The sequence below is a fragment of the Megalops cyprinoides genome, chromosome 3 (genome assembly GCF_013368585.1).
Source record: "Megalops cyprinoides isolate fMegCyp1 chromosome 3, fMegCyp1.pri, whole genome shotgun sequence".
Taxonomy (NCBI): Eukaryota; Metazoa; Chordata; class Actinopteri; order Elopiformes; family Megalopidae; genus Megalops; species Megalops cyprinoides.
In genome coordinates this window covers 32,903,850-32,927,575 of record NC_050585.1, presented here as the reverse complement: position 1 = coordinate 32,927,575, position 23,726 = coordinate 32,903,850, and the positions used below count along the sequence as shown (strand labels likewise).

The window sequence follows — 23,726 nt, the reverse complement described above, 5'->3', positions numbered from 1 at the left end:
GACAGCATCTGGCTTGTATATAGACCTTACTCCCCCTCTCACTCAGACACCATTGACAGAGCGTACCCACTGTCTTCTCATTAGCTTTACCTACCATGAGCAGTCAGCAGACAGTGTTGTTTCACTCATGTGTCCAGAAATATGTAATTTTATACAATAAATGCACTATCAACAGAACTGCGTATGTGTTGTGTGTATGTTGTGTGCATGTTTATGTGTTGAGTTTGTGATGTGTATACCTCTACTTTGGCACGTAGCCTATATATAGCCACGTAGCCTATATAACTATACATTTGTGTGTGTGTGTTTTGTGTGTTTTGTGTGTGTGTGTGTGTGTGTGTGTTTTGTGTGCAGTGTACGTTTGTGTCCCAAGTTTGTTTGGGTGTGTGTTATCCTGCCTCTGAGAGTCCTCCCTCTGTGTGGCGCCCCCTGCAGGAGCGTGAGATGGAGGTGCGCAGGCAGGCGCTGGAGGAGGAGCGGAGGCGGAGGGAGGAGCTGGAGAAGCGTCTGCAGGAGGAGACCAGCAGGAGGCAGAAGCTCATTGAGAGGGAGGTGAAGCTCCGGGAGAAACAGAGAGCGCAGGTAAGAGAGAGTCAGGCTTGGGAGAAGCAGAGAGCTGAGGTGTGAAAGAGAGACTACACAACATGAGAAGAGCTCATTTATGAAAGAGAAGGAGAGGTTAAACAATGCGGGAAGCAAGTGAGCTAAGGTAGGAAAGAGAGGGAGATTAAACAACATGAGAAGTGGCGAGCTGAGGTAGGAAAGAGAAGGAGGAATGAAACGATATGAGAAGCAGAGAGCTGAGATATGAAAGAGAGAGAGGCGAAGCTCCAGGGGAAGCCGAGCTCAGTCAAGTCAGGTCTAGAGAGCTTGATTGTCAGCCCATCCATATACACATATACAAGTATACAGTGGGGTTGAAATAAATTTTCCTACATTTTTGCTACATTTAGACAGTGCAAGACAAAGACAACATGAGGTGCAAAGCATAAAGTCCATAAATAACAAGACAATAAGTACAATAAATACAGCAAGACAATAAATAGACAAAGTGACGGGCAGGAATGTGCCTGCCTGTGCACCTCCATCTCAGGGTGAGAGAGAGTGAAGGTGTTTAAACCACATGAGACACAAAGCACAGATCTGAGAGACAGAAAGAGATGAAGCTCTGAGAGAAACCGAGAACAAGGGTGAGCGAGAAGGAGGGTGTTGAAACAATGTGAGAAACCAAGAGCTAAGGTATAAGAGAGATGAAACAGCACTTGGGTAGCTGACAGAGAGGTTTGTGAAGCTCTGTGTGAAACATGGGGCTCAGATGACAGGGAGATGTGAATGTCTGAAAAACAGGGAGCTCAGGTAAGAGGGAGGGAGAAGCTCCATTCACAGTGCTGTGAAGGCTCATTCCCATTTCAGACATTTTTGCTGGCTTTACCCAACCATAAGTGCTGACATCAGTGGGGGAGGGGTCCACCCTAAAACCAAACCAGCTTTCACACCACTTCCTTTGTCGTTTAACACACTACCGGGGTTTTCTGCTCTCTTCACATTACCTATTACTGCTTTAGTATGCTGAAGAATAATACACCAGGTTAAATAAAGTAACATCGAGCTACCGTTATCAGTCATGGAATCAAAAAAAGCCTCTTTGAAAACAATTAACCATCAAACATGTTCATCAAATATACATGAATGGAAACCGTTCCTTTATTCTCTGCATGGACATCTTCACTGCTCACAGAAGTGTAAAAGGCCTCTGTACCTAGTGCAAGCTGAAGGGTACCGTATCAGCAGTTTGCTGCCGTTTTGTCCTATTCAGGCTCCTTTCATCTTGGTGAGAATGGTAAAACCAGCTTTGTGGTGCTGGTGTGGTGAATGTTGTCTGATATGATAGCGGCATGAGAGAAGGAGTGTGAGAAATACACACACAGAGAAGAGAGACAGGCAGAACTGAGTGAGAGAGAGTCATAGGCAAAAGGGAGAGGGGCCACACAGGTGAGAGAGCAAAACAGGCGAGAGCCCTCTGTGAAGTAGCGAGGAGCACTCTTGTATTATACTTGCCCTCTGACCTCTGACCCTGTCTCTTGCCCCCTCAGTCCCGGCCACTGACCCGCTACCTGCCAATCAGGAAGGACGACTTCGACCTGCGTGGACACATAGAGTCCGCTGGCCACAACACGGAGATGTGCTACCACGTGTCGATCACGGAGAAGACCTGCCGCGGCTTCCTAGTCAAGATGGGCGGCAAGATCAAGACGTGGAAGAAACGCTGGTTTGTCTTTGACCGTAACCGAAGGACCCTCTCTTATTATGCAGGTGAGAAGACGGTCCACTTTCTCTTACCTGTTCAGATATACAATGGAGGCAACCAGCAACGCCCCCAACATGATGACCGCAGTCTCAGGTGTACTCATCCAGCCAATGGGGTACAGCATTAAATGTGAAATTATCAACAGACTGTAGTGGGATTCTGTTATACTCTGTCACTAACAGCCAGTTCAGAGTTCAGTTTTCCTATCATAATTCTAACCTCAACCATTCTGTGAAAAATGAGGAAACTGACCCTGGTATATTGGTTGGTTTGCGAGATCTCTCTTGTGTCATATGAGGTGGATTATTGTTGAGTGCAGTGGAGCTCTGTCTGCAACTGTGTAATTACAGACACTTGGGAGAAACACAAATCTCCCTGTTAAATTAGGAAGAAGGGAGTTGGGGAACAGAAATGCATTAAGAACTGGTGATCATCTACAAGTAAAAGCCACTGTGGTCTGTCTCACTGCAGATAAGCATGAGGCCAAGATGAAAGGGGTGATCTACTTCCAGGCCATTGAGGAGGTGTATTATGACCACTTAAAGAATGCTCACAAGGTAAGATGGTAACAATGATGGTTACCATTTCTTCCAAACTGCAAGTCAAGGTTGAACATAAAGAGAATGTTGAAATTGCGTGTTAAAATACTTTGTATTTTGAGCAGTATTTAGAGAGTATTTTAATGCAGAGAAACAGACATGTACTGAACACTGCAAAAATTATTGTTTTTTCAGCTTCTTTACTTCTTTTGTCTGCTTATTTCTTAAGTCTGCATGTATTTTATTACCTCTGCTGCCCTCTAGTGGTGTGATGGTATACTCTCTCTTGACAGAGCCCCAACCCTTCCCTGACATTCAGCGTGAAGACACATGACCGTGTGTACTACATGGTAGCACCATCCCCTGAGGCTATGCGCATTTGGATGGACGTGATTGTGACTGGGGCCGAGGGATACACCCATTTCATGGTGTAAATTGCCACTACGGTCACAGTTTAGACTGTGGACCAAGATTTGCTGGAGAGACTCCGTCTGGGGATTCCCACAATGCCCCTGAGATGGCAGACGCTTCAGTACTGGGCATAGTTTTGCTCTCCCTGTGACCTCTTTTTGATACTTACCTTATTGTGTTATGCTGTATGATGTGATATTATTCCAGTGCCTTATATTTTTTTAGAATTACAACATTCTTTGAAGATGGAGGATCTTGGCCAAAGCAGGTGGTGGTTTTTGGAACAGTTCCACTTTGGAATGAAGAGGAGACTTTTGTTGCCACGTGGTGTACCCTCAATGAATGATGTCACCCACAAAGCCCCACTCTCCTGTAATTAGGGATGGATAAGGAGTGGATTATCGTAGACCTCAAATGTGTTCGATCACACAGGTTGGTTCTTCATGTGTGTCCTCAGTCATTATAATTAATGTGCCAATAGAGATGGCAGTGTCACCCCTGTGTGTCACAGACAACACCACTTATGCTTTTACTGATATGACTGATATAGCTTGTCATGTTTAAGACAAAGTGAAGAGTGAGTCTTAGTTGCTTTTGAGACATCCTTCCTGTCAGAGAGGACACTTTCAGAAAAGCACATTGCCTTCCTGTGGCCTGATGTGAGAGGTGCGTGTGTGTGAGATAGGTGTGAGTTTGCACCACAACACACCCCTGAATGTCACAGGGGGAGGGTTTGCAGTGTTGCAGCTCTACAGAACAAAGCCAGCCTTTGTCAGGCGAGTGGACAGCGTCTGTGTGATGTTGTTTTGGGTCACACTGGCTGTCTCCCTGCCTGACTTTAACTCAGTATTTTATACCCTCTGCCCTATTGAACACAGCAGTCGTGACTTTTGGATCTTAAGCAATATTTGTACTTCAAAACAGCATTGTTTTCTTCTACGGCTGTCTGTCTAGTTCAATGTTACATTTGCAGGTGCCTTTATCCATTGCTCCGGAATATCTTGTTGTATGCTGTTGTATTTTTGTACTACCAAATAGTTGTTTTGACAATAGGATCTTTAGCTATTTTTGTACTACAAAGTCTTTTTGTATTCCTCTGAATGCAACTGAAGGCTCTCCCAAGAACTGTTGGCAGGGATAATGAACTACACCCGCCAAGAGGGAGCCCAGCTCTGTGTGTGCGCGTGTGTGTGTGTGTGTGTGTGTGTGTGTGTGTGTGTGTGTGTGTGTGTGTGTGTGTGTGTGTGTGTGTGTGTGTGTGTGTGTGTGTGTGTGTGTACGCGCGTGTGTGTGTGTGTCCATCCATGTGTGAGTGAGTGTATATGCAGGAAGGATTGTCTCCTCTTGCTCTGCACCACCTCATAGGAGTCTACATATTTTTATACTTCAGCCACATAAGTTGTTTTACCTCTATAGTAACCAAATGATATTAGCTGAACATATGTAAATGTCAGCTCTATATTTTAAAATAAGGAAACATAATGTCTTAATTGGCATAATTTACACAATTCTTGCCATCTTAAAATTTTTAAAGTACAGAGTTTCCTCTTTGTTACCCACTGGGTGATTTTAAATAGGACTGAATAAGTGGAGAGGTGTTTCTGAAGGTTCACGCTGTGGTTTTAATGGTGTGGCCAGCCAGTGTACAGGCTGCACTGTGGCCAATGGGAGCCTAGGTTTGTTGGCTCTTCCAGGACAGTCATCTCAATATGGAACCAAAGCTGCTGCCTTTGCCATCTTCATCAACGACTGTCAGTCCGGTTCATTTGAAATGTTCAGGTGTCCCAGGATTTCACGCTGCGATTGCACTCAGCGGTGCAATCCTTACCCTGCACCGAATCCTGTCAGCAACAGAGCTTCAGAGCCACAGTGCAATGAGGATGTTGCATCAGGTATGCGCACACCTGTAACCAGGTAACGCCACAGACACCACAGAGATGATCAGCCTGTCCCGCCCTAAGAGGCAGAAACGTTCTGCTGAGGACACAGGTCTCCCTCTCCTACTCAGTTTGGGGGAAATGGTTCTGACCACACCTGTCTGATGTATGGAATCAGTATCAAAGATATTATTATATAATTTTTCACTTTTCTAAAGGAATGGCTTGTTTTATTAGTGTATTTATACAACTGTTTATCATGCATGTTTTTTTTTTTTATTTTTGCTCACAGAAAAATAAATCTCAGATCAATCATGTTTGCCGGGCAGTTTTGTTTTATTTTCTGTCATATCCTTGCTGTAAAATAAACCCTGGTGAGGGTGCAGTGGTGCTAAAACATTAGCATTGGTATTCATCAGTAATAAGACATGATCTTTGAAGCTGCAAGTGTGAAACCTGTGATTCTCTTTTTTGTAAGGCCTTTGTCAGGAGCTTATTTAATGTGTGTTTTTCTCTCTCATACCCAGCATACTTTTACCATGGAGACTGTCTCAGGAGATATGGTGTCAGTGTAATACAACAGAAAGCTGCTTTTAGCTGCTCTTTAAACCTCTGAAATCCATAATCCTATACACAGCACATTGCTTGGCTTCACTATAGCGTGGAAATACAGCCACTCATAACACACCTATTATTCTCCCACTGTGAGGGTTATTATATTTTTTGTTTCTTTAGAATTGTATTTCATAAGAAATTAAGACACCAGGAGAGGTGGAAATTTAAGAGTAAGATAAGATATCTGCGATTGTTACTGTCCAACGGTCATTTGCTATAGATTGACTAAAGATACAGTTTTTGAAATTCTTGCTCTTTTGTGGTGTAAATTCATTTGCAACCTGTTCAAGCCGTGTTTTGTTCTCTCCGTTAATGTCTTGCGTGTCTGAAATGGTGACATTATGAAGCTGAAATCATGCTGTGTCAATGTGACCGGACCAACTGATGCCTCCCAGGTTTGTTTTGAACTGCGTATGAAAAGGAGCCTTGTTGCACAACTAGCATGTGAGAGGGCAGAGAGAGGTAAACGTGTTTCATAGATCGTCTGATTAACGTTTAGTGAACACTTTTTGAGCGTTTTGCATCTTTGTAGTAGTTGTGCTGTCATACATGTATGTTTTTTTCACAGCATGGTGAGTTGATGATTGAAGGAGATTGTGATGTTAGAGAGGGCGGGTAACAAGGTTATGAATGACCTGATCACGAAAGCAAGAGCGCAGAGAGAATGAGCTCCTCTGCATGGCTTATCCAGTGGATCTGTATGTTCTGTTTGCTGGTGAGAATTATCTAATCATCTATACTTGTAACTCTCCAACAGGTGGAAGAATAGAGCTGTTGTACAGTGTTAGCCAATAAGGACACATTGATCATAGACATCCTCCAGACACATAAAATCTATCCGACATGTTTTTCCCAGTCTGACCCACACACCCTGTGTTACCCGCCCTCTCAGCTCTCTCTAATTTGTAAGCCCAATCTCTGATACATTCACCCCCTTGCTAACCCATTCACCCTGCAGAACCATGGACAGCATCTGTCTCACCTGGGCTGCAGTACCACGGAGAGCCCTAGACTGGTAAAACCTGCAGTCCATGGACAACTACAAGTACCTGCAAGTGACTGCTCTACAGAGAGGAATTAAAGGCTGTCCTCGGCAGGCTGTCATCAGCGATTGAGCTCACATCTTACTTGTTTTTAAGAAAAAATGCTTGGCTCACGGTATTCATACTTTTCTATCTGGTTTGTCAGCTATTGGTGGAAGAGTGGTGTTTCGTGAACCCCACAGTGGGAAGAGCTACCATGTGCTGTTAATCATTCCTGTTTTTTAATTAATCAAAAGACAGTGATCTCCATGAGAAAAAGAAAACATAATTGGTTCAAATCAGTGTAACACATGATGGCTGTATGAAGTCTTGCTCTGCCAAAGCCATGAACTACTATCACATTCACAATGTCTAAACTACTACAGTCCAAACTCTATTGCACTGTATTACACTCAGAATCTGCACTCGTGTCTCCTGGGTACAGTCTCCACGCCCTGGGGAAACAGATCGACTGTACATACACATATTACCCAGGTTGCTCCATCAAACATTTATTGATTTTGTTCTTCCTTCCAGCACCTGCCATTGAGAAAGATGTTGTTGTTTGTAAGCGCTTGAGGAGAACCTGCTCAGCAGCACAAAAGGACTGAGTGGTTGTGTAATTGTCCTTCCGCTGCATGAACCAGAGATGCTGCGCGTACACAGAGCTAAGGCTCCCACCCCACTGTGTATCAGGGAGCAGTGAGCATGCTCTATTTCCGCTGAACACACCCCCACCTTTACTGGTGGGGGGAACAGCCTAAGGCACTGAAACACACAGAGGACGGGCAGGAGATGCGGCAGGGTGACGTCACCTCTCCCTGTTCAGAAACCATGAGATCACCTCTCTTCCCTCTCCCCCCCCCTCCTCTCCCCTCTCTTTCATCCTCTCCTCACTTTCACCCTCTCCATCTCTCCTCCGTGCAGCCACAGCGTATATGCCCTTAGCACTCCTCACTTCCTCAGTCAAAACTAATCGATCGCAGCTGGATTCTCAGTCTGCGTCTCGCTTTTCCATCCTCATTGTGCAAAAAGTGTGGAGGTGGGATATGATGACTTACTGAGGCGTCTCAGAGCCACGTTAATCTGAAATGGGTTGCTTTGAGCTGGTGAGGCTTCACAACTGATGAGCTGAGATTTCTGCTCTCAGCCCCCTGGGTCTGACATGGCTGGATCTCCTGAATCTCTAATCTCCTGTCAATAGAGCATTCTGTCAATAACAAGGCTTTCACTGGGCAAATGATAAAAGAACAGACTCCAGTTCCACCTGCTAAAAGAACGTCTTGTGTGTTTACTTGAAATGAGATCTGTATATAAACACTATGCTATATACATTATGAGACCATGTGTTGTGAATTATGTGCATATATAATGCATATATAAATATACATACATACATACACATATATAATTTCATATTGAAGCTTATGTTGCATGGGCACTGTAAACTAGACTTATAACTGGAACTGTATTCTAGAATATGAATACAATCATGCATGAACGCAGCAGTTTACTACATATATTTAAGATCACACATTTACACGTATTTAAAATTGTACCCTTGTGCTGAATAATATTTTTGCACAGTATATTCCATTCTGAGTCTGTCTTTTGCTCCATAGATACCATTAAGGTTATCTATGGTCCTGCTCCTCACCAGGTGGATCAAAGGAGAAAGAGCAGAGGCGTGTTGGGTATGTCTCACATGGGCTCATGCTCAACCCCCAGAAACGCCCCCTGAACAACGATGGCCTTAGGGGGATAACTGCTGTCTTCTTTCAGTCAGGAGAGGAGGACAGGCTGGAGCTGTGGTGCAGGAAACTGAAGTAACAGCGCATGATCAGTGTGTTTCTTATCCTCTTGTCTTTAGCCCGGTGCTGCCCGCGAAAGACGAAGGATTTTTGCCTACACTGCTGGCACACATGGTACGGTAAGGTTGTTTAATACACCCAACTGCCCACTGGCCAAGGGGATAAAGCACATGAGGGGGTGGGTGGTGCCTGCCGTTGGGCCTTATCTGGGGCATGGCATATCCGTGGCAGTGGTGTGCATCGGAGCGTGTGGTGTGACGGAGCGTGCTTCTGTGTGTCTGAGCATTCTCAGTGTGAGTTCCGAATGCCACGCCTTGTCTCTCCAGAGGAACGGGATAGGACGACCCGTGTGCACCCCTGTGTATTCCCACCGCCCCCTTTTCTGTCAGCTCAGTCACATGCTACACCATTTCCGCATCTCAATGCCGCTCCAAATGCAGCTTTAATATCCAAATCTGATTTGGAGTATGCGGTATCCCAGCAGCCCTCTTGTTTGCAAGAGCCGTATTTGCCAGCTTAGTGGGCAGAATGCACAGAGGAGTGTGTGTGTGTGTTGGGGGGGAGGGGCACTCCCTGTGTTTATAGCCACAGAATCAGGGCAGCGCTGATAGGGGGGAGATGAGGCCAGCCATGAGCCATGTAGACAGGAGAGGGAGGAGGGAGGGGTGGGCCTGGAGTTTGCTGTATAGACACACTGCTCCCACAGATTATACGCAGCACTGAACACACCAACACTGCCCAAACAGCCCTCTCTGTTCAATTTATCTGAATGTCTATTCCTTATTATATTAAACCCCTATTAAAGTGCATACAGTGCACTGTAGAATTCAGTTTTCATGGCATTCTATTAACCAGCGTGGATCTCAGTATTGCTGTTCTACACTAGAGTGCTGCCCTACCCTGACCCCTCCTCTGTAGCTCCACAGAGATTTAGAACACCTTCAGGATGCTTTCTCAAAGACTTGAAAATGCTAGGGCACTTAGCTAGCAGAGTTGGCCAAGTAGAACATGCAGTCTTCCACTAAACAAGCATGAACCAATCCATCCAAGCATGCTGTTTTGAATCTTCCTCTCCTGTGGCTAAAGGCAAATGAGGGGACGTCTGATATATTCGATGTTTTACTGCAATTAATGTCTGCCTGATGCAATCAGAATAAAGTACTGCAGTAAACGACTTTGCTGTCCCATGTGAGATTGGAACCCATAGCCCACTGGCAACCTGTACCTCACCCAAAGTAATTCCAGCTGTCTCACACACAAAAAAAAAAAACCCAATTGCCTATGATGCGCAACACAATTTGCACACAATGTTAGCTGCTTGTAAATGTATAATTAAAATAATTAAGATATATAATTTAGGCTATATCAAAACATAATTTAGACAATGTGCCATTTCATTCTTTAACATGAATATACATTTCTGAACTAAGTAGGTAGCATACTGGTAATGATTTGACCAAAAAATAAGCACAGCAGGTGGTATGTTTACTGATTCATGAAATGTTGGCTGCTCAAAAAAATGCACGTGGGATCTCACAGAATTTTATGAGGGCAAATGCAAGAATAAAACAAGAATAGCTGAGGAGCTGGCTACTCAGTAACATTTAAAAATTAATTGTGTGAAATGTATGCGCTCACTGCTAAGACTGAAATTGTGAAGAGCTGCAGTGCTACCCAGCAGATAGATTACACTGCATGTTACAGAAGGCTAGTCTAGAGATGGGCTTGGTTGCAAGTGATGCACGATGCACACAAATTGATTGTGTAACATGGGCTTTAGCAGCATGCGGTTCCTGCTCCCTGTGAGGGATTCTAATCCAGTTCTGGCTTCTGTCGTGGTCAGAATCACGTGTTCCACAGCTGAAGGCGATATTCGCGTTGGGTCCACATGTGTGTATAGTGGTCCTTTGTTCCCTGTATCTTGACAAGGCACTGCAATTATACAGACCAGCTAGTTCTAAGAAACAGTGACGCACAGGTGAGTACTCATAAAGCATTAACTCTTACTCTACTTAAACTATTAAATTTACAGCAACTTTTTTGGAGAATTCCAGCTTACATCTCTACACAGGTCAAAAACTGAAACAGGAGGTCCTTTTGTGGGGTAAATTCAAAGCCAATATGTCATGCTTTCTGAAAATCTTCTTGCCTTCATGGGCAGGGTTAACTTGAATCACAGATTCATTTAACTGACTGCAGCACACCAAGGGAGAGCTTACAGTTCATCCCTTTCTTATATATATATATATATATATATATATATATATATATATATATATATATATATATATATATAGTGTACTTAACAACATATGCTAACAACAGTAGTGATGATAATAGTACTACTAATTATTATTATTATTATTATTATTATTATTATTATTATTATTCAGAATGACTTGTTACACACACATACAGCCATGATTCCTTACCAAGGCTGGATATTTTACTGAAACTGAACTGAATTTAGATTCAGTGCCTTCGGCAGTGGTACATCAGCTGTGTCTGGAGCTTGTTAGATCGATCCGCAGCATGTAGATCTTGTTAAACCAATCTACTTTCCTAACAGAGCACAGCTGAATAGAACAGAAAACAACAGAATGTTGGCTGCTCAAAGAAAATGCAGACACCCGCCCCCATCCAAGTAGAACGTGTCTAAGCCCAGAGGTGGCTGTTAAAAGGCAAACTGAGATTGTTCATTATCCCTTACTGTAGTGGGTATCCATACTGAAACTCTCCTCATTTGCTGCAGTATTTAAGAACATCACATCAGCTAAATTGAAATGTAAATGTCGCTGCTCAACCATCTCCAGCTGCCTGACCTTCACAAAAAAGCTCAAATTCAGATGCTCCACTTCTACGAGTGAAAATTGTATTTGCAGATTGTGTTGTTACTCATTTTTGAAGAATGTTATTAATAATTTTAAATACATAATTACAGACTCCAAATGTTAAACTCAGTTCCAGATATACATAGATATGTATCAGATGCATTCTGATACTTTGTACACTAAGCTTACTTGTGTTTTATGGAATTTATATTCCTAATTATGCTCACAAATCACTAGACATGGTATAAAAGGCAAAAGACCATCTACACAGTGCATTCTTGGGGGTGGAGGCAAACTGTATTAAGTTTTAGCAAATATGCTGAGAAATAACAATGGTTGAAATGATTAATGACAGCCATCACTGCCCACATTATGGGCATATGCAGATTTAAAAAATATCAAGAGTTAATTGCAGATGCTACACCCCCAACACACATACACCTCCGGCAGTTTTTCTTTATCTTTCAATTCTCCAATATGGTAACACCATGTACTATTCAGAAACACAGTACTCCTCATGTGTCTGCCTCCCAATAACATACATCCTCTCACAGACGTACAGCCCAATTCCCACTGCCCCTAGCCTTATACCCTCCCACATGTCCTTGTGAACACATACATATTACATACAGCCCCTGCCTAATAACACACGCCTTCTCCGCCTGCCCCGACCAACAAACTTACTCCCCCACACACAAACACGAACACCTCCTGCGCCCCTCGCCCTCCATTTCAGCACCGCATCCATTTCCAAAACAATGGCACACACAGACGAGACAGTAAATTTGCCAATCCGAATAATCACATTCAAAAGCCTGGCTTTTATTCACCAGCATTCAGCAGACTACCCCTCCCTGATTCTACCCCCTCCTCCTGCAAAGGACAGCTGACAGAGAACAAGAGAGGAAAACGTCATCGGTCACAAACACACAAAATTACACCGTCTCTACAGCAACAGTAAGGTGTGTGAAATGGACGCCTACAGTTAATCAGCACAAATCTAGAGTTGCTGCCTAGCGAACACATATCATTTTATTGATTAGATAGGAACATAACAACATTGAGGTTTACAGGAGAAACATTATGATTGAATAAGAAATCAGAGTGGCAAATGTATGCACTCTAAAAACGTGCAGTCCTGACAGAGGGAATGACCACATCACGATTTCAGCCTTCATAAAGACAGTCTTACCATGAGCCCTCATGGGACTACAGGAGCTGGAGGGTGTCCCCAGCGCTCACAATAGCGCTGTCCCTTGACAGCCCATGCGTGGCTAAAAAGAGGCTTCCTCTAGATTTTGGCGGGTACCTGCTACGCACATTCATAGATTTTGTCCAATCATGTATGAGATTATGAGTGAGGGTTGAATGCTATTCCAAGAGTCACTAGGAGATTTTCCAGACAGGCAAAGCAGGCCCAATAGCCTACAGAATTGGGAGAAGAATATACAAAAAGAGGGAGTAACAAAAGTTTAAAAGTATTTGTAGAAAAAAAAACATTTTCAGAACGGGACTGAACAGCTGACAGACAGACACTGTTCCCTGATCCTGGCCAGGTGTTGAGTGTTTCCTGGCCAGGTGATGAGTTCTTCCTAAAGCCATTCTATTCGGGACAGTCGTGAGACATTACACCTCAAGTTGTGTTCCATTTTGTAAACAGATTCCGTCCTTTGTGGATGCCCCCAAATCCATCTTGGTCTGTATCAGGGTCAGAACACTTTCATGCGCCCTGATGACAGGAGTACTTTAAGTGTCTCCCATATCCCAGTTGTATCAGTGCTGTGAGTTTGCTCACTAAACACCGTTTTCCTTGTGTCATTCTCAGTGCTGTCTTGGCAATATCCTGTTGGCGTGAATGCATGCTGCATTTTAAAGTGAGTCCTTGTTGCTTTTTTGTAGTAATAGTTTTTGACCAAGATGATCATTTCCTGTGTTCTTGTTTTGCATTGTGAGAAGGCAGAAGATAGTCAAAGACTTCCTGATAGAGATGCAGGTAAAACAGATTTTCCTGACCGACGTATTAGGTATGTTATTGATACATTTCACATAACATACCCTACACAGATTAACAAAACACAAAAATACAAAACATAAAAGATACAAAGAGTCCTTGATAGTCTTGCAAAAAAGATTAAACAAGTAAAGCAAAAGGTGTCTGTTGTATAAAATCAAAAATAAAATTTGGACTGAAGCTCAAAAGAGTCTATTATTGATTATACCGAAGCCTTGATGGAACGTTCAGGGTGGCTGCTGATTCTATTTCCTGCTCTGGTCATAGTGGGGGGTGGGGCGTGCAGCGGTTCGGCGAACAGGCACCTTGGACACTGGGATCTTGGTGCGTTGGGCCTCAGTCTTTGCCGTGGGTGTGTGGACTGTGGGGGCAGGAGCAGGTGACACGCCCTGAGTGGCAGAGTGGGAAGCTGACGATAGCTTGACAGGGATCTTGGAGTCGCGGGGCAGGCTGGAGTTAGCCCTCAGTGAGCGGGCAGAGGCCTGGGAGGGAGGAGTCTGTTTCAGCTCATGCGCGGAGTGCAGGGTCTTCTTTTCACTCGCTGCCGCGCTGCCAAGGCTCTCCTCGGGGTCACACACGTCATACAGGGCTTCTCCGCTGCATCTGTCCCCAGTCAAGGAGCTGGCACCATCCTCCTCTGTCCCAGGCACAGGCGAGTCCCAGTACCCCTCATCGAAGTTCGGCGGGGTGTCCTGCAAGTCCTTGCCTCGCCCCTCTTCTGGGGGAGTTTCTCGGAACTGCTTCCCTGGCCTGTTGCAGCCGCTCACTGGGATCTTACTGAGCCCCTGGGTCTTTGATGGGGGTGGCCTCTTCTCCGGTCGACGTGAACCAGGCTGGGCTGGGGGGGTCTCAGCCCAGGGTGGCACAGAAGAACCCCCTGTCTTTTGAAGCGGTGTGTGCTGGGGACCTTGAAGATGGCCATCGACAGTCGCCTCTTGGCTGCGAACTTCCTTTGCCGCACCTCCATCTCCAATGTCAGTTTGGCTGGCAAACTCCTCCCCTTTGTCTATGGGGGCTACAGCTCTGCCCCCAGCTTTGTCTTGTCTGGAAACCTCTTCTACTGTGTCCATGCGGACCATAGCATCGTCTTCCAGAATATTTGTTGGTGCCAATCCAGTTTTAAGGCCTGGGGGAGGGGTGCCATCTGGGGAGACTGGAATTTGCGCAGAGACAGGAGTGGTGGCAGCAGCAGGGGCAGGGGTTTTAGCTAGGATAGGGGGAGAGGCAACAGTTTCAGCAGGGATAGAGGTAGGGGTTTTAGCTGGGGTAGGGGCAGAGGCAACAGTTTCGGCAGGGATAGGGGCAGGGGTTTTAGCTGGGAGAGGGACAGAGGCAGCAGTTTTGGCAGGGATAGGGGCAGGGAATTTAGCTGGGAGAGGGGCAGAGGCGGGGGTTTGAGCAGGGATAGGGGCAGGGGTTTTAACTAGGAGAGGGGCAGAGGCAGGGGTTTCGGCAGGGATAGGGTCAGGGGTTTTAACTAGGAGAGGGGCAGAGGCAGGGGTTTGAGCAGGGATAGGGGCAGGGAATTTAGCTGGGATAGCAGCAGACATAGAGGTTTGGGCAAGGACAGGAGTGTGGATAGGTGCAGGTGTGTGGGCAGAAGCAGTAGCAGAGGCACAGGCAGGGATTTGGGCAGGATCAGGGGCATGAGTAGGGGCAGAGGTCTGAGCAGATGCAGGGGTGTGGGTAGATGCAGGGGTGTGGATAGATGCAGGGGTGTGGGTAGATGCAGGGGTGTGGATAGATGCAGGGGTGTGGGTAGATGCAGGGGTATGTGTAGATGCAGGGGTATGGGTGTAAGTAGACGGAGAGATAGGAGGGGTAGGCACAGCTGTTGGGACATGCACGGAAGTATGATCAGGAGAAGGAGTTTGAGTAGCATCAGGTTTAGCAATAGGGGCAGGGGTAAGTTTGGAGGTAGAGGAGAGATTCAAGATGGGGGCAGGGGAAAGCACGGTGGTAGAGGCAAGTACAGGGCCAGAGGCAGGAGTAAGATGAGGTGTGGGCCTAGGACTACGGTCGGATGTAGCAGACGAGTAAGGGCTAATGGCAGGGGCAGGTTTAAGGATAGTTGTAGGAGCAGGAGCGCCTTTAGGAGTGGAGGCAAGGGCAGAAGCAGAAACAAGAGCAGAGGAGGCTGTCTCTCCAGCCACTCTCTCACCTTCTCCTCGTACCCAGTCCCCTTCTCGTACCCCATCCCTTCTTTGTTCCTTACCCCCTTCCTGTCCCGAACCGCTGCCCTCTGCTTTTCCGCTGATCCCATTCCTGCTGCCCCCATCTTCTTTGGTGCTAGCCGTGGCTTTGATCGACAGAGCTGGCAACTCCTGAGGGGCCAGAACAGGGCCCTTGGGGGAAATCTCTTTCCTTCCAACCACAATGTCTTTACCCTCCTTCATCCCATTTACCATCTGCCGAACAGGGCTCCCAGCATCCTTGGTTGTGATGGTAGACGGTTCTTCGTCGGGTTCAGGCACAGGGGATGTTGGGGCATCCAGGGCGCGAGGCGGGGGCCTGGGGGTCAGAGTCATGTGCTCCTTTACGATTTCCACACTGTTGGAGCGGGAGGCGAGGAGCAAGCTTGGCGGAGGAGACTCATCCTGTCCCTCCTGGGCGCTCTGGTTCTTGCGATGCCAGCGGACGCTGCTGAACAGCCCCCTTAGTCCCCTCCTCCGCCGGCTGCCAGGCCGGGGCTCTGTGAGCGCTGCCTGGCCGCCCTCCGCTCGCCCGCTCCTCCGCAGCAGCGTGAAAAAGCTCAGGGATTTCACAGAGGTAATGGACGAGAAGGAGGTCCGCGGGGATGCCACCGGAACGGCCTCGTTGATCGTGTGGAGCTGGTTGCCGCCTGCCGACTCCTCTTTTTTGCTCCCCTCCGGCTCCGTTGTTGTCTCCATTATTCCGTCGTGTGTCTTGCTTCTCACAAGCGGTGCCTTGCCAGCCCCCTTGCCCCCCTCCCCTTTACTCCTGATGGAGAAGATGCTGGATACAGGGCTGCCAGATTTGCGCTTCCCGAACAGCTTGAAGGCGGCCTTGTTGATCTTGCCAGGCGGTTGCGGCTCGCTCTCGGACTGCAGGTCCATCTCTGCTGCGGCTGTTATCCTTCTCTGCAGACTGTTACTTCAGCTCTCAGTCTCGCTGTCTCTCTCACTCTCTCTCTCTCTGTTTCTCTCCCTCTCTCTGGCTCTTACACTCTTGCTCGCACACAGTGTGTCTCTCACTGTCTCACTCGTTATGTCTCCTTTCTCTCTCGCTTTTTCTCTCTCTCTCTCTCTCTCTCTCTCACCCTCTCTGTAGCCAACCCTCTCTCTCCCTCTCTCTCTCTCTCTGCCTGCTCCTGATGGTCTCCATGGCAACTGGAGAGCTAAGCAGCTTTCGTCAGTGGCGGAGCTGTGCCAGCGCCTGTCATCATCTCCTCCTTGCCCAGCCCAGCAGCAGCAGCAACCATGGCTGCTCCACCGCTCACTCCTCTCATTTTTATTATGTTTCAAATTTTCTCCTTCCACTCTGGCAGTGAGCTCTTTGTGCTGTCACTTCTCCTGGGTGTTCTGTTTCGTGTGTTGTTTCTGTTGTGACCCAGAGATAACAACATTACTATCTCTGCAACATTAGGAATTGGATTTATCAGGAAATGCAATTACAGCACTGGACTCTTGCACATCTTATTAAAATCATCTGAAATGGGAGAAGCTAAATAAAAAAATGGAATGAGATAAAGCCTGGGGTTATTTGTGAGTAATGCTGTGTCCATGTGCAGAACTGGTGGAAGAGTCAGGATGAAACACGTCTTTGCCACTGAAAAGACAGAGCGTCTCTCTGTGCTGAACAGAGATGTCCCTGTAGTGCATTCTCTCACACATGAGTCCCTGGGGGTGTATGGACCCGCGAGGCATATGTGTTACCAGAAAACCTGTGACGTGCAGTCCAAAACATGGACCCAAAGCCCTGCTAGGCTGACAAGCCATTACTGGTGTCAGATGGTCTGGAGCATATGGACACAGAGCAGGTTTATGACAGTTAGCAACAACAACAACATGTGTTGCTGCGTCTAAGCCCCTGTGTGGGTGTGGGGGGAGCGCTGAGCAGGGAGATTTGGGGGGGTGGGGGGGGTGAAAGGTAGAGAGGGTCTGTGTCTGATGAATAAGTGGCCCACAGGAGAGATTATTTGGCTGCATGCCTCATCTGCTCCCCAGCAGTGCAACCTCTCCCCAGTCTCCCATTATTCAAAGATAGGAGGCCCTCCTGTGAATTTAGAGTCTCTGCTTCACCCTCTTGCTCTCCATCTCTCTCCAGCTCCCTCTCTCCAGCTCTTTCTCTTGCTATGAAAGCAGTGTTTTCTAGGTCCTGGCTCGGAGCTCTGCTCTTTTCCATCTCACTAACATCAGACAATGTCCACATTCACACCCTGAAGTGCTGTGTTAATTAGTGTTCATTGTGCAGGAGCAACACTCTTCTGTCTGGGTTGCCCTGTTCAGGGGAGTACACACAGACGGAGCACTTCATCCGTTCTGCCGAACCCCTCTCTGTCTTCAAGAAACAGCTGAAGACACAGCTCTTCTGTTCTCACCTGAGCACCTAAAACACAGCCCCCTAAAGGAATTTCCTATGTCTCAAAACTGTTTCCTGATAAACTATAAAAAATCTAATCTAATGTTTTAATGCAGTCATTATCTCTACCAGCTAGCTTGTCTGGCCAACCATCGAAACCTGGTCACACTTCTTTTGACTCCTTATGGTTTTTTATTTGTGTTGTGCTCTGCCTCACTTGTAAGTCACTTTGGATAAAAGCATCTGCCAAATGAATAAATGTAATGTAATGTGATGTAATGTAATGGAGCTGTAACCAGAGCAGCAGACAGGATTATGGACAGAGCAACAGGACAGGAGATAAAGAAACAGTCTGCAGTTACAGTGCTATAAGCAGAACAACATACTATTGGCAGAATTGCGGGAAGAACTAAAGACACAGACACACAGTACAGCAGTAGGGTCTGAGTTGCAGACTAAACAACAGTCAGACCTGCACATAAAGCTGCACATTACGATAATTTCCCTCTGTGTATGCTACAACAACTCCCCTCTTGTTTATCTTAAAGATTTTAAAATTATTACCCACTGTTATCATGTTATCATCATTACCCTCTCTGTTTGATACAGCAACTACAGTTATAGTACTGTATTTACAAACTCTTCATCCTGTTTGTTGTAATAATTCCCTGCCTGCATAGTTGAAGCACTAAAATGGAGTTATTATGCCACATCATAGAATTAGAAGCAGACCCAATTCATGTGAAACTCACATTCCTTACCCAGCGCTGTCATGCAACATTGTGCATGTGTATGTCATTCATCTGCAGCCTGGCAGCCCACTGTATCCTGGGGGGCATTCAATCTAATCATGGTGGCACTTTGTCCCTAAGCGTTGTGTAATGAACCCAGGCATTTCAATGCTGCAAATTCAAGCCATCACATGTTCAGTGTTCACACAAGTAACTCATAATACTTTGCGATAAAAATATGATGTTGTAAGTATATCGAATCTAAGTACATTATTGAATCAAAGCGGACACCCCATGTGCTACCTTAAGCTTTGCTTGTGGTGCTGGCCCGGGATCATGCTGAGCCAGCAGGAGAGGGAGTAAATTAAAGATGTGCAGGATTACTGACCGGCGCTCTCTTTGTTCTGTAATGAAGGGTGACCAGCTTTCCTCCTGTCGGAGGGATTACAACCAAGACCCTGTGTTCTTCGCATTAAACCCCTCCCGTACGATCCCTAATCACAGCCATGATCAGAGGAGCCAGGGTGGGGCGTGTCATTGTGGTACTGCTGTGCCTCTGAAGATGTTATATAAGTCACCAATTCATGGTCACAAAGTGATCAGATGATACCACTGCATAAGAGCTCTCATCTCTTTAAAACTCTTTGTCTGTTCAAGACCCTTTAGTGTACAGTTCTAATTTGGGATCAGCATAAGACATCCTTATCAGTCTTTCATCTGATACTTTTCATCAGCAAGAGGGAGAAACACACACAGGCACTGTTCACAAACAAAACAGAAAATATCTGTGCTTGGGAGGTCAACAGAAGGCACCGGAATCAGTACCTGTTGAGAGCGGGATAAGAAAAGGGCAGAACAGAGAAAGAAGAGACAGCTGCCCACAGTCTGTGCCAAGCGATCAAGCTCTCTCTTTATCTCCCCCTGTTTCTTAGCCACACTCCCTTTCTTTCTCTATCCTTGGCTAACAAATGGTTTTCAGCCCCCCTCTTGCTGCAGCCTTATCCCATGCTGAGCTCTGTTCCTCTGTAATCCTGGCGCTTCCCCAGTCTCAAATTCAACCAATTAAAGGGAAAATCCCACTCATCTTAACAGTGCCTTGCCTACAACAACTGAACCACACACATATCATCTCTCTCTCTCTCTCTCTCTCTCTCTCTCTCTCTCTCTCTCACTCACACACACACATACACGCACACATACACACACACACACACACACACACACACACTACTTCTCGCTTGCCTCCCTCCCAAAACTGACCAAAGCAGAGTTGAAGTTCTGCCGCTTCCCATTTTTGTTCTCAGTGGTGCTGCTGCCCTCTGGTGTCTGATTGCTGCTATAGCAGTTTTCAACTACCTCTCTCCCCTACTGCTACTTTAGCATTTCTCAAGATGTTCACCTAAAATACAAGCAGCTCTGGATAAGACTGCTGCCAGTATAAAAAAGCTTCTTAATGCTATTAATGATGATGCTGTTAATGCTTGTTAATGCTGCTAAAATACTGTTAATTTTGTTTTTTTTTGTTAATTTTGTTAATTTTGTTGTTTATATCCAAACATACGCATCAGACAGATGCCCTTAAACTAGAGAACAAGGAGCGTGAGTGCCTATAGTAAGGCTACTTGAACAACAGCACAGATAGAGAAAATATTATACCATACGTGAACAAAGGTATTTACCCATAGCACCTCAATGCTGTTAGTGCTCTAACAATCAGTGCTATACTGAAAAGAAAGACTACATAAAATGGCAAACAATAAAAACATCAGAAACATAACTGAAGTGTAAACAGATAAATCAGTGCTATACACGCCTGAAGTGCCATGGAAGTTACCGTAGGAGAATTAAGATGTAGGCTGAGGCAGTGGGTCTTATGTCTGCACTAAAAGTTAAACAGCTTTGCCATTCTGAATGATGCAGGGAGTTCATTCTGCCACACAGGGGCCAGAACAGACATGACACCAGACCAAGATGTGTGACTGGCAGGAGAGCAACGTCCAGACTTCCAGAGGCTGCAGAGAAAAATGATCCAGCTGCTGTGTAATGTCTTATAACTATTTGTACAAGTGAAGTGGATGATGGCCATTACCAGTAGCTGGCGGGTGGAGTGCAGCAGTGCAGCAGTTAGACATGGGAATATTGTAGGAGGCTGTAGACCAGGATGAGCTGCAGATCCCTAGCAGCACAGGCAAGGAAGGCAGGGAGGAGTTATAGTTGTTGTAGTCTAGGGCTTATACCAGGAGCTAAGTGAAGCTGATGCTGAGGCAGGGGCATAGTCTTCACATGATAGACTGGTGGTACACCCCCAATGGTCAGTCGATGTTATATGGTCCGTTGGTACATGGTCTGATGGTAAAGTTGGTCAGGGCCTGCTGAAAATCTCTCAGTGACAGCTGATGCCATTTCAGTGTGTTGAATCAGGAACAACAGCCATCAATGGTGGGCGACTACAGACTACATGTGGAACACACTGTGGTGACTGCAAGTGATGGTTGGCCACCAGTGTTTTTTGACTGACCATTTGGTCTTTGTATCCCCAGCTGTACGAAGAAAGAACCTCACAGACATTATATTCTCAGCAAAGTACATGTAGATGTGATTGAGAGGTTTTGGATGGACTTTGCTGCTATGTAAAGCAGCTCAATCTTAGCCAGGCAGAGCTTCAGGTGATGAATCTCTATATGTGTGTGAATGTGGCAAGTTCAGAGGCATAATGAATTGAATTGACTAGCATGAAAACGATAGTAGACATAATACTACTACTACTATTACTAATAATAATAATAAAAAATAAGCTCCCTGCTTCGTGCCCAGTTTCTTTGGTGCAATTTATTTTGAAACATACACTATATGGACAAAAGTATTCGGACGCCTGACCACTACAGTGTAATGACATTGTATTCAAATACATATACTTTAATATGGAGTTGGTGTTCCTTTTGCAGCTATAACAGCTTCCACTCTTCTTGGAAGGCTTTCCACAAGATTTTGGAGTGTTTCTGTTGGAATTTGTGCCCATTTATTCTGTAGAGCATTTATGAGGTCAGGCACTGATGTTGGACGAGAAGGCCTGGCTCGCAATCTCCATTCCAGTTCATCCCAAAGGTGCTGGATGGGGTTGAGGTCAGGGCTCTGTGAGGGCCAGTCAAGTTCTTCCACACCGAACTCCACAAACCATGTCTTTATAGTCCTTGCTTTGTGCACTGGGGCACAGTCATGTTGGAATATAAAATGGCCTTCCCCAAACTGTTGCCACAAAGTTGGAAGCATAGCATTGTCCAAAATGTCTTGGTATGCTGAAGCATTAAGATTGCCCTTCACTGGAGATAAGGGGCCTAGCCCAAACCCTGAAAAACAGGTGTGGCCAAATACTTTTGTCCATGTAGTGTATATGTAATATTGTCATTTTATGTATTGTTACTTCAAATGAATAACTATCTTGAAAGTCTACAACCCCAAAACTATGAGTCATACTTATATGTGCCAGATAATCAATGTTCATTCATTCCATGCCTACTTTAGGGATTTGTTCAGTTTTTTTACATAACACCATCCCAGTCTTTATACACCACTTTAATGAGGATTACTGACATTTTTGTTGGTGTTTCCACCTTTGACTTGCAAAACTTCCTTGTTTTCATGGATCTGTTAACAACAGCATCTGCATTCCCATCAGGTTTACTGTAAAGTTATGTGTACACCCCTTTGTGTTTTTTCCTCCCCAAGTTAATGTTTTAAACATAAAAAATGTAGATTAAAGCAAGTTTAAGGTTGTGGAGAAAAAAATGTTTATGTTCTGAGGGATAGATTTAGTGGTATACCGGCACATCCCTCTCAATCAGATAAAGGTGTATAGTATGACATGCTTAACCTGTCTGGTTAGATTTGTCTATGAGTAAAACCAGGACTGTGACAAGTCATGTACACAAATAAATAAAAAATAACAACAAATCATTGAAATATAAACAATTTATGCAATTCCCATTACCAATGAATACAGGAATGTCAATGGAAGCACCTTCACAGAGGGAATTAGACAAACTAGGAAGAGGAAGGACTTCACAGTTTGCCTGTTTTAAAAAGTCAGGATCATGGTAGGTATGTGCATATCAATCTGTTTTATTGTTATTAGGCCTACCTGCAATAAAATAAAGGCATTTGCCGATGTTGTGGTCAAGGATTTTAAGGGAAGCATCTATTGATGCTTTTGTGATCTGTAAGTTTCTGCATTCTGGTGTCCACATCCTGCTCTCCTCTGACTGAGGCCTAGACGCCCATTTAGAGGTGCTGTGTTGGGCGGGAGCCCTGCTGGAGCCCTGGATAGGTCATGTGGTTTGTCTCACACGAGCAAAGTGATGACTTTATCTGAACAGCGAAAGGTATATAATCTCTTTCTCTGACCAAAGCTGGACAGCCTGTGTTATATATCTATTCAACAATAAATCTGGTCTATTAACAAATTAATTTTATTTATAGCCAAGGTAGTTGATGTTATTTTTTGACAACATCCAACATATTATTGAATTAAATCTGAATTGGATTGAAGCAGTATTGATCATGTTTTTCTTCCGCATTCATTTAATTACTGCTTGGAACGAAAAGGACACTTTAGTGTCTCCGTCCTACATTGCTGAATTGCAATTAGTACCATACATTCAGCAGTTTCAGAAAGAGGCTTTGTAGATTTTTATTGAATGTTGAAATTGTTTTAAATTTTAGCTGAAATTGATTTAAATCCATCACACTTTGTTTCCGGTCAGCCTTTAGTCCCTAAAATGTCCTGGGAATCTTCCCCTCTTCCTGTTAACATGGGGATAGCATGCTGCTAACTGGACTTCAATTCAAATTCCACTTGGTGTGATACAAGTCATCTTATCATGCAAATTGTTTTCTATAGGTCAGTTAGCATTTGAAATATATAGTTGTTTTTATTGAAGAAGAATGTTTTTTGAATAAATGAATAAATGAATGACAACAGCTCAGTTTGTATATGTAATTTGTCAAAATCCTCAGAGAAAAAGAAAGGTG

At 45.1% G+C, this 23,726-nt stretch overlaps 2 protein-coding genes across 6 annotated transcripts in view; one reads left to right on the top strand and one right to left on the bottom strand.

Annotated features, from left to right (window-relative positions):
* Positions 1-4,484, top strand: part of LOC118774102 (pleckstrin homology-like domain family B member 2) — a 44,736-nt gene extending 40,252 nt beyond the window's left edge. For all 5 annotated transcript variants that reach the window (XM_036523239.1, XM_036523243.1, XM_036523241.1 and 2 more), the window contains 4 exons: positions 436-582; positions 2,094-2,313; positions 2,780-2,865; positions 3,141-4,484. In XM_036523239.1, coding sequence (XP_036379132.1) covers positions 436-582; positions 2,094-2,313; positions 2,780-2,865; positions 3,141-3,281 — 594 coding nt within the window. In that variant the 3' untranslated portion in view covers positions 3,282-4,484. The remainder of the gene's footprint in view (positions 1-435; positions 583-2,093; positions 2,314-2,779; positions 2,866-3,140) is intronic.
* A 9,091-nt stretch (positions 4,485-13,575) lies between these two features.
* LOC118775177 (APC membrane recruitment protein 2-like) lies at positions 13,576-16,689 on the bottom strand. The gene is made up of 2 exons (XM_036524931.1): positions 15,641-16,689; positions 13,576-14,632 (listed from the first exon to the last, which is right to left on the bottom strand). Exons 1-2 carry the CDS (start codon positions 16,500-16,502, stop codon positions 13,671-13,673), a joined length of 1,824 nt encoding a protein of 607 aa, XP_036380824.1. The 5' UTR covers positions 16,503-16,689; the 3' UTR covers positions 13,576-13,670.
* Between the last annotated feature and the right edge of the window lie 7,037 nt (positions 16,690-23,726).

Coding starts and splice junctions, on each gene's coding strand:
- LOC118775177 (XM_036524931.1), bottom strand. CDS start 16,502: ATGGACCTGCAGTCCGAGAGCGAGCCGCAACCGCCTGGCAAGATCAAC. Junction 14,633..15,640: donor CGGTTCGGGACAGGAAGGGG/GTAAGGAACAAA, acceptor CCCCTATCCTAG/CTAAAACCCCTGCCCCTGCT.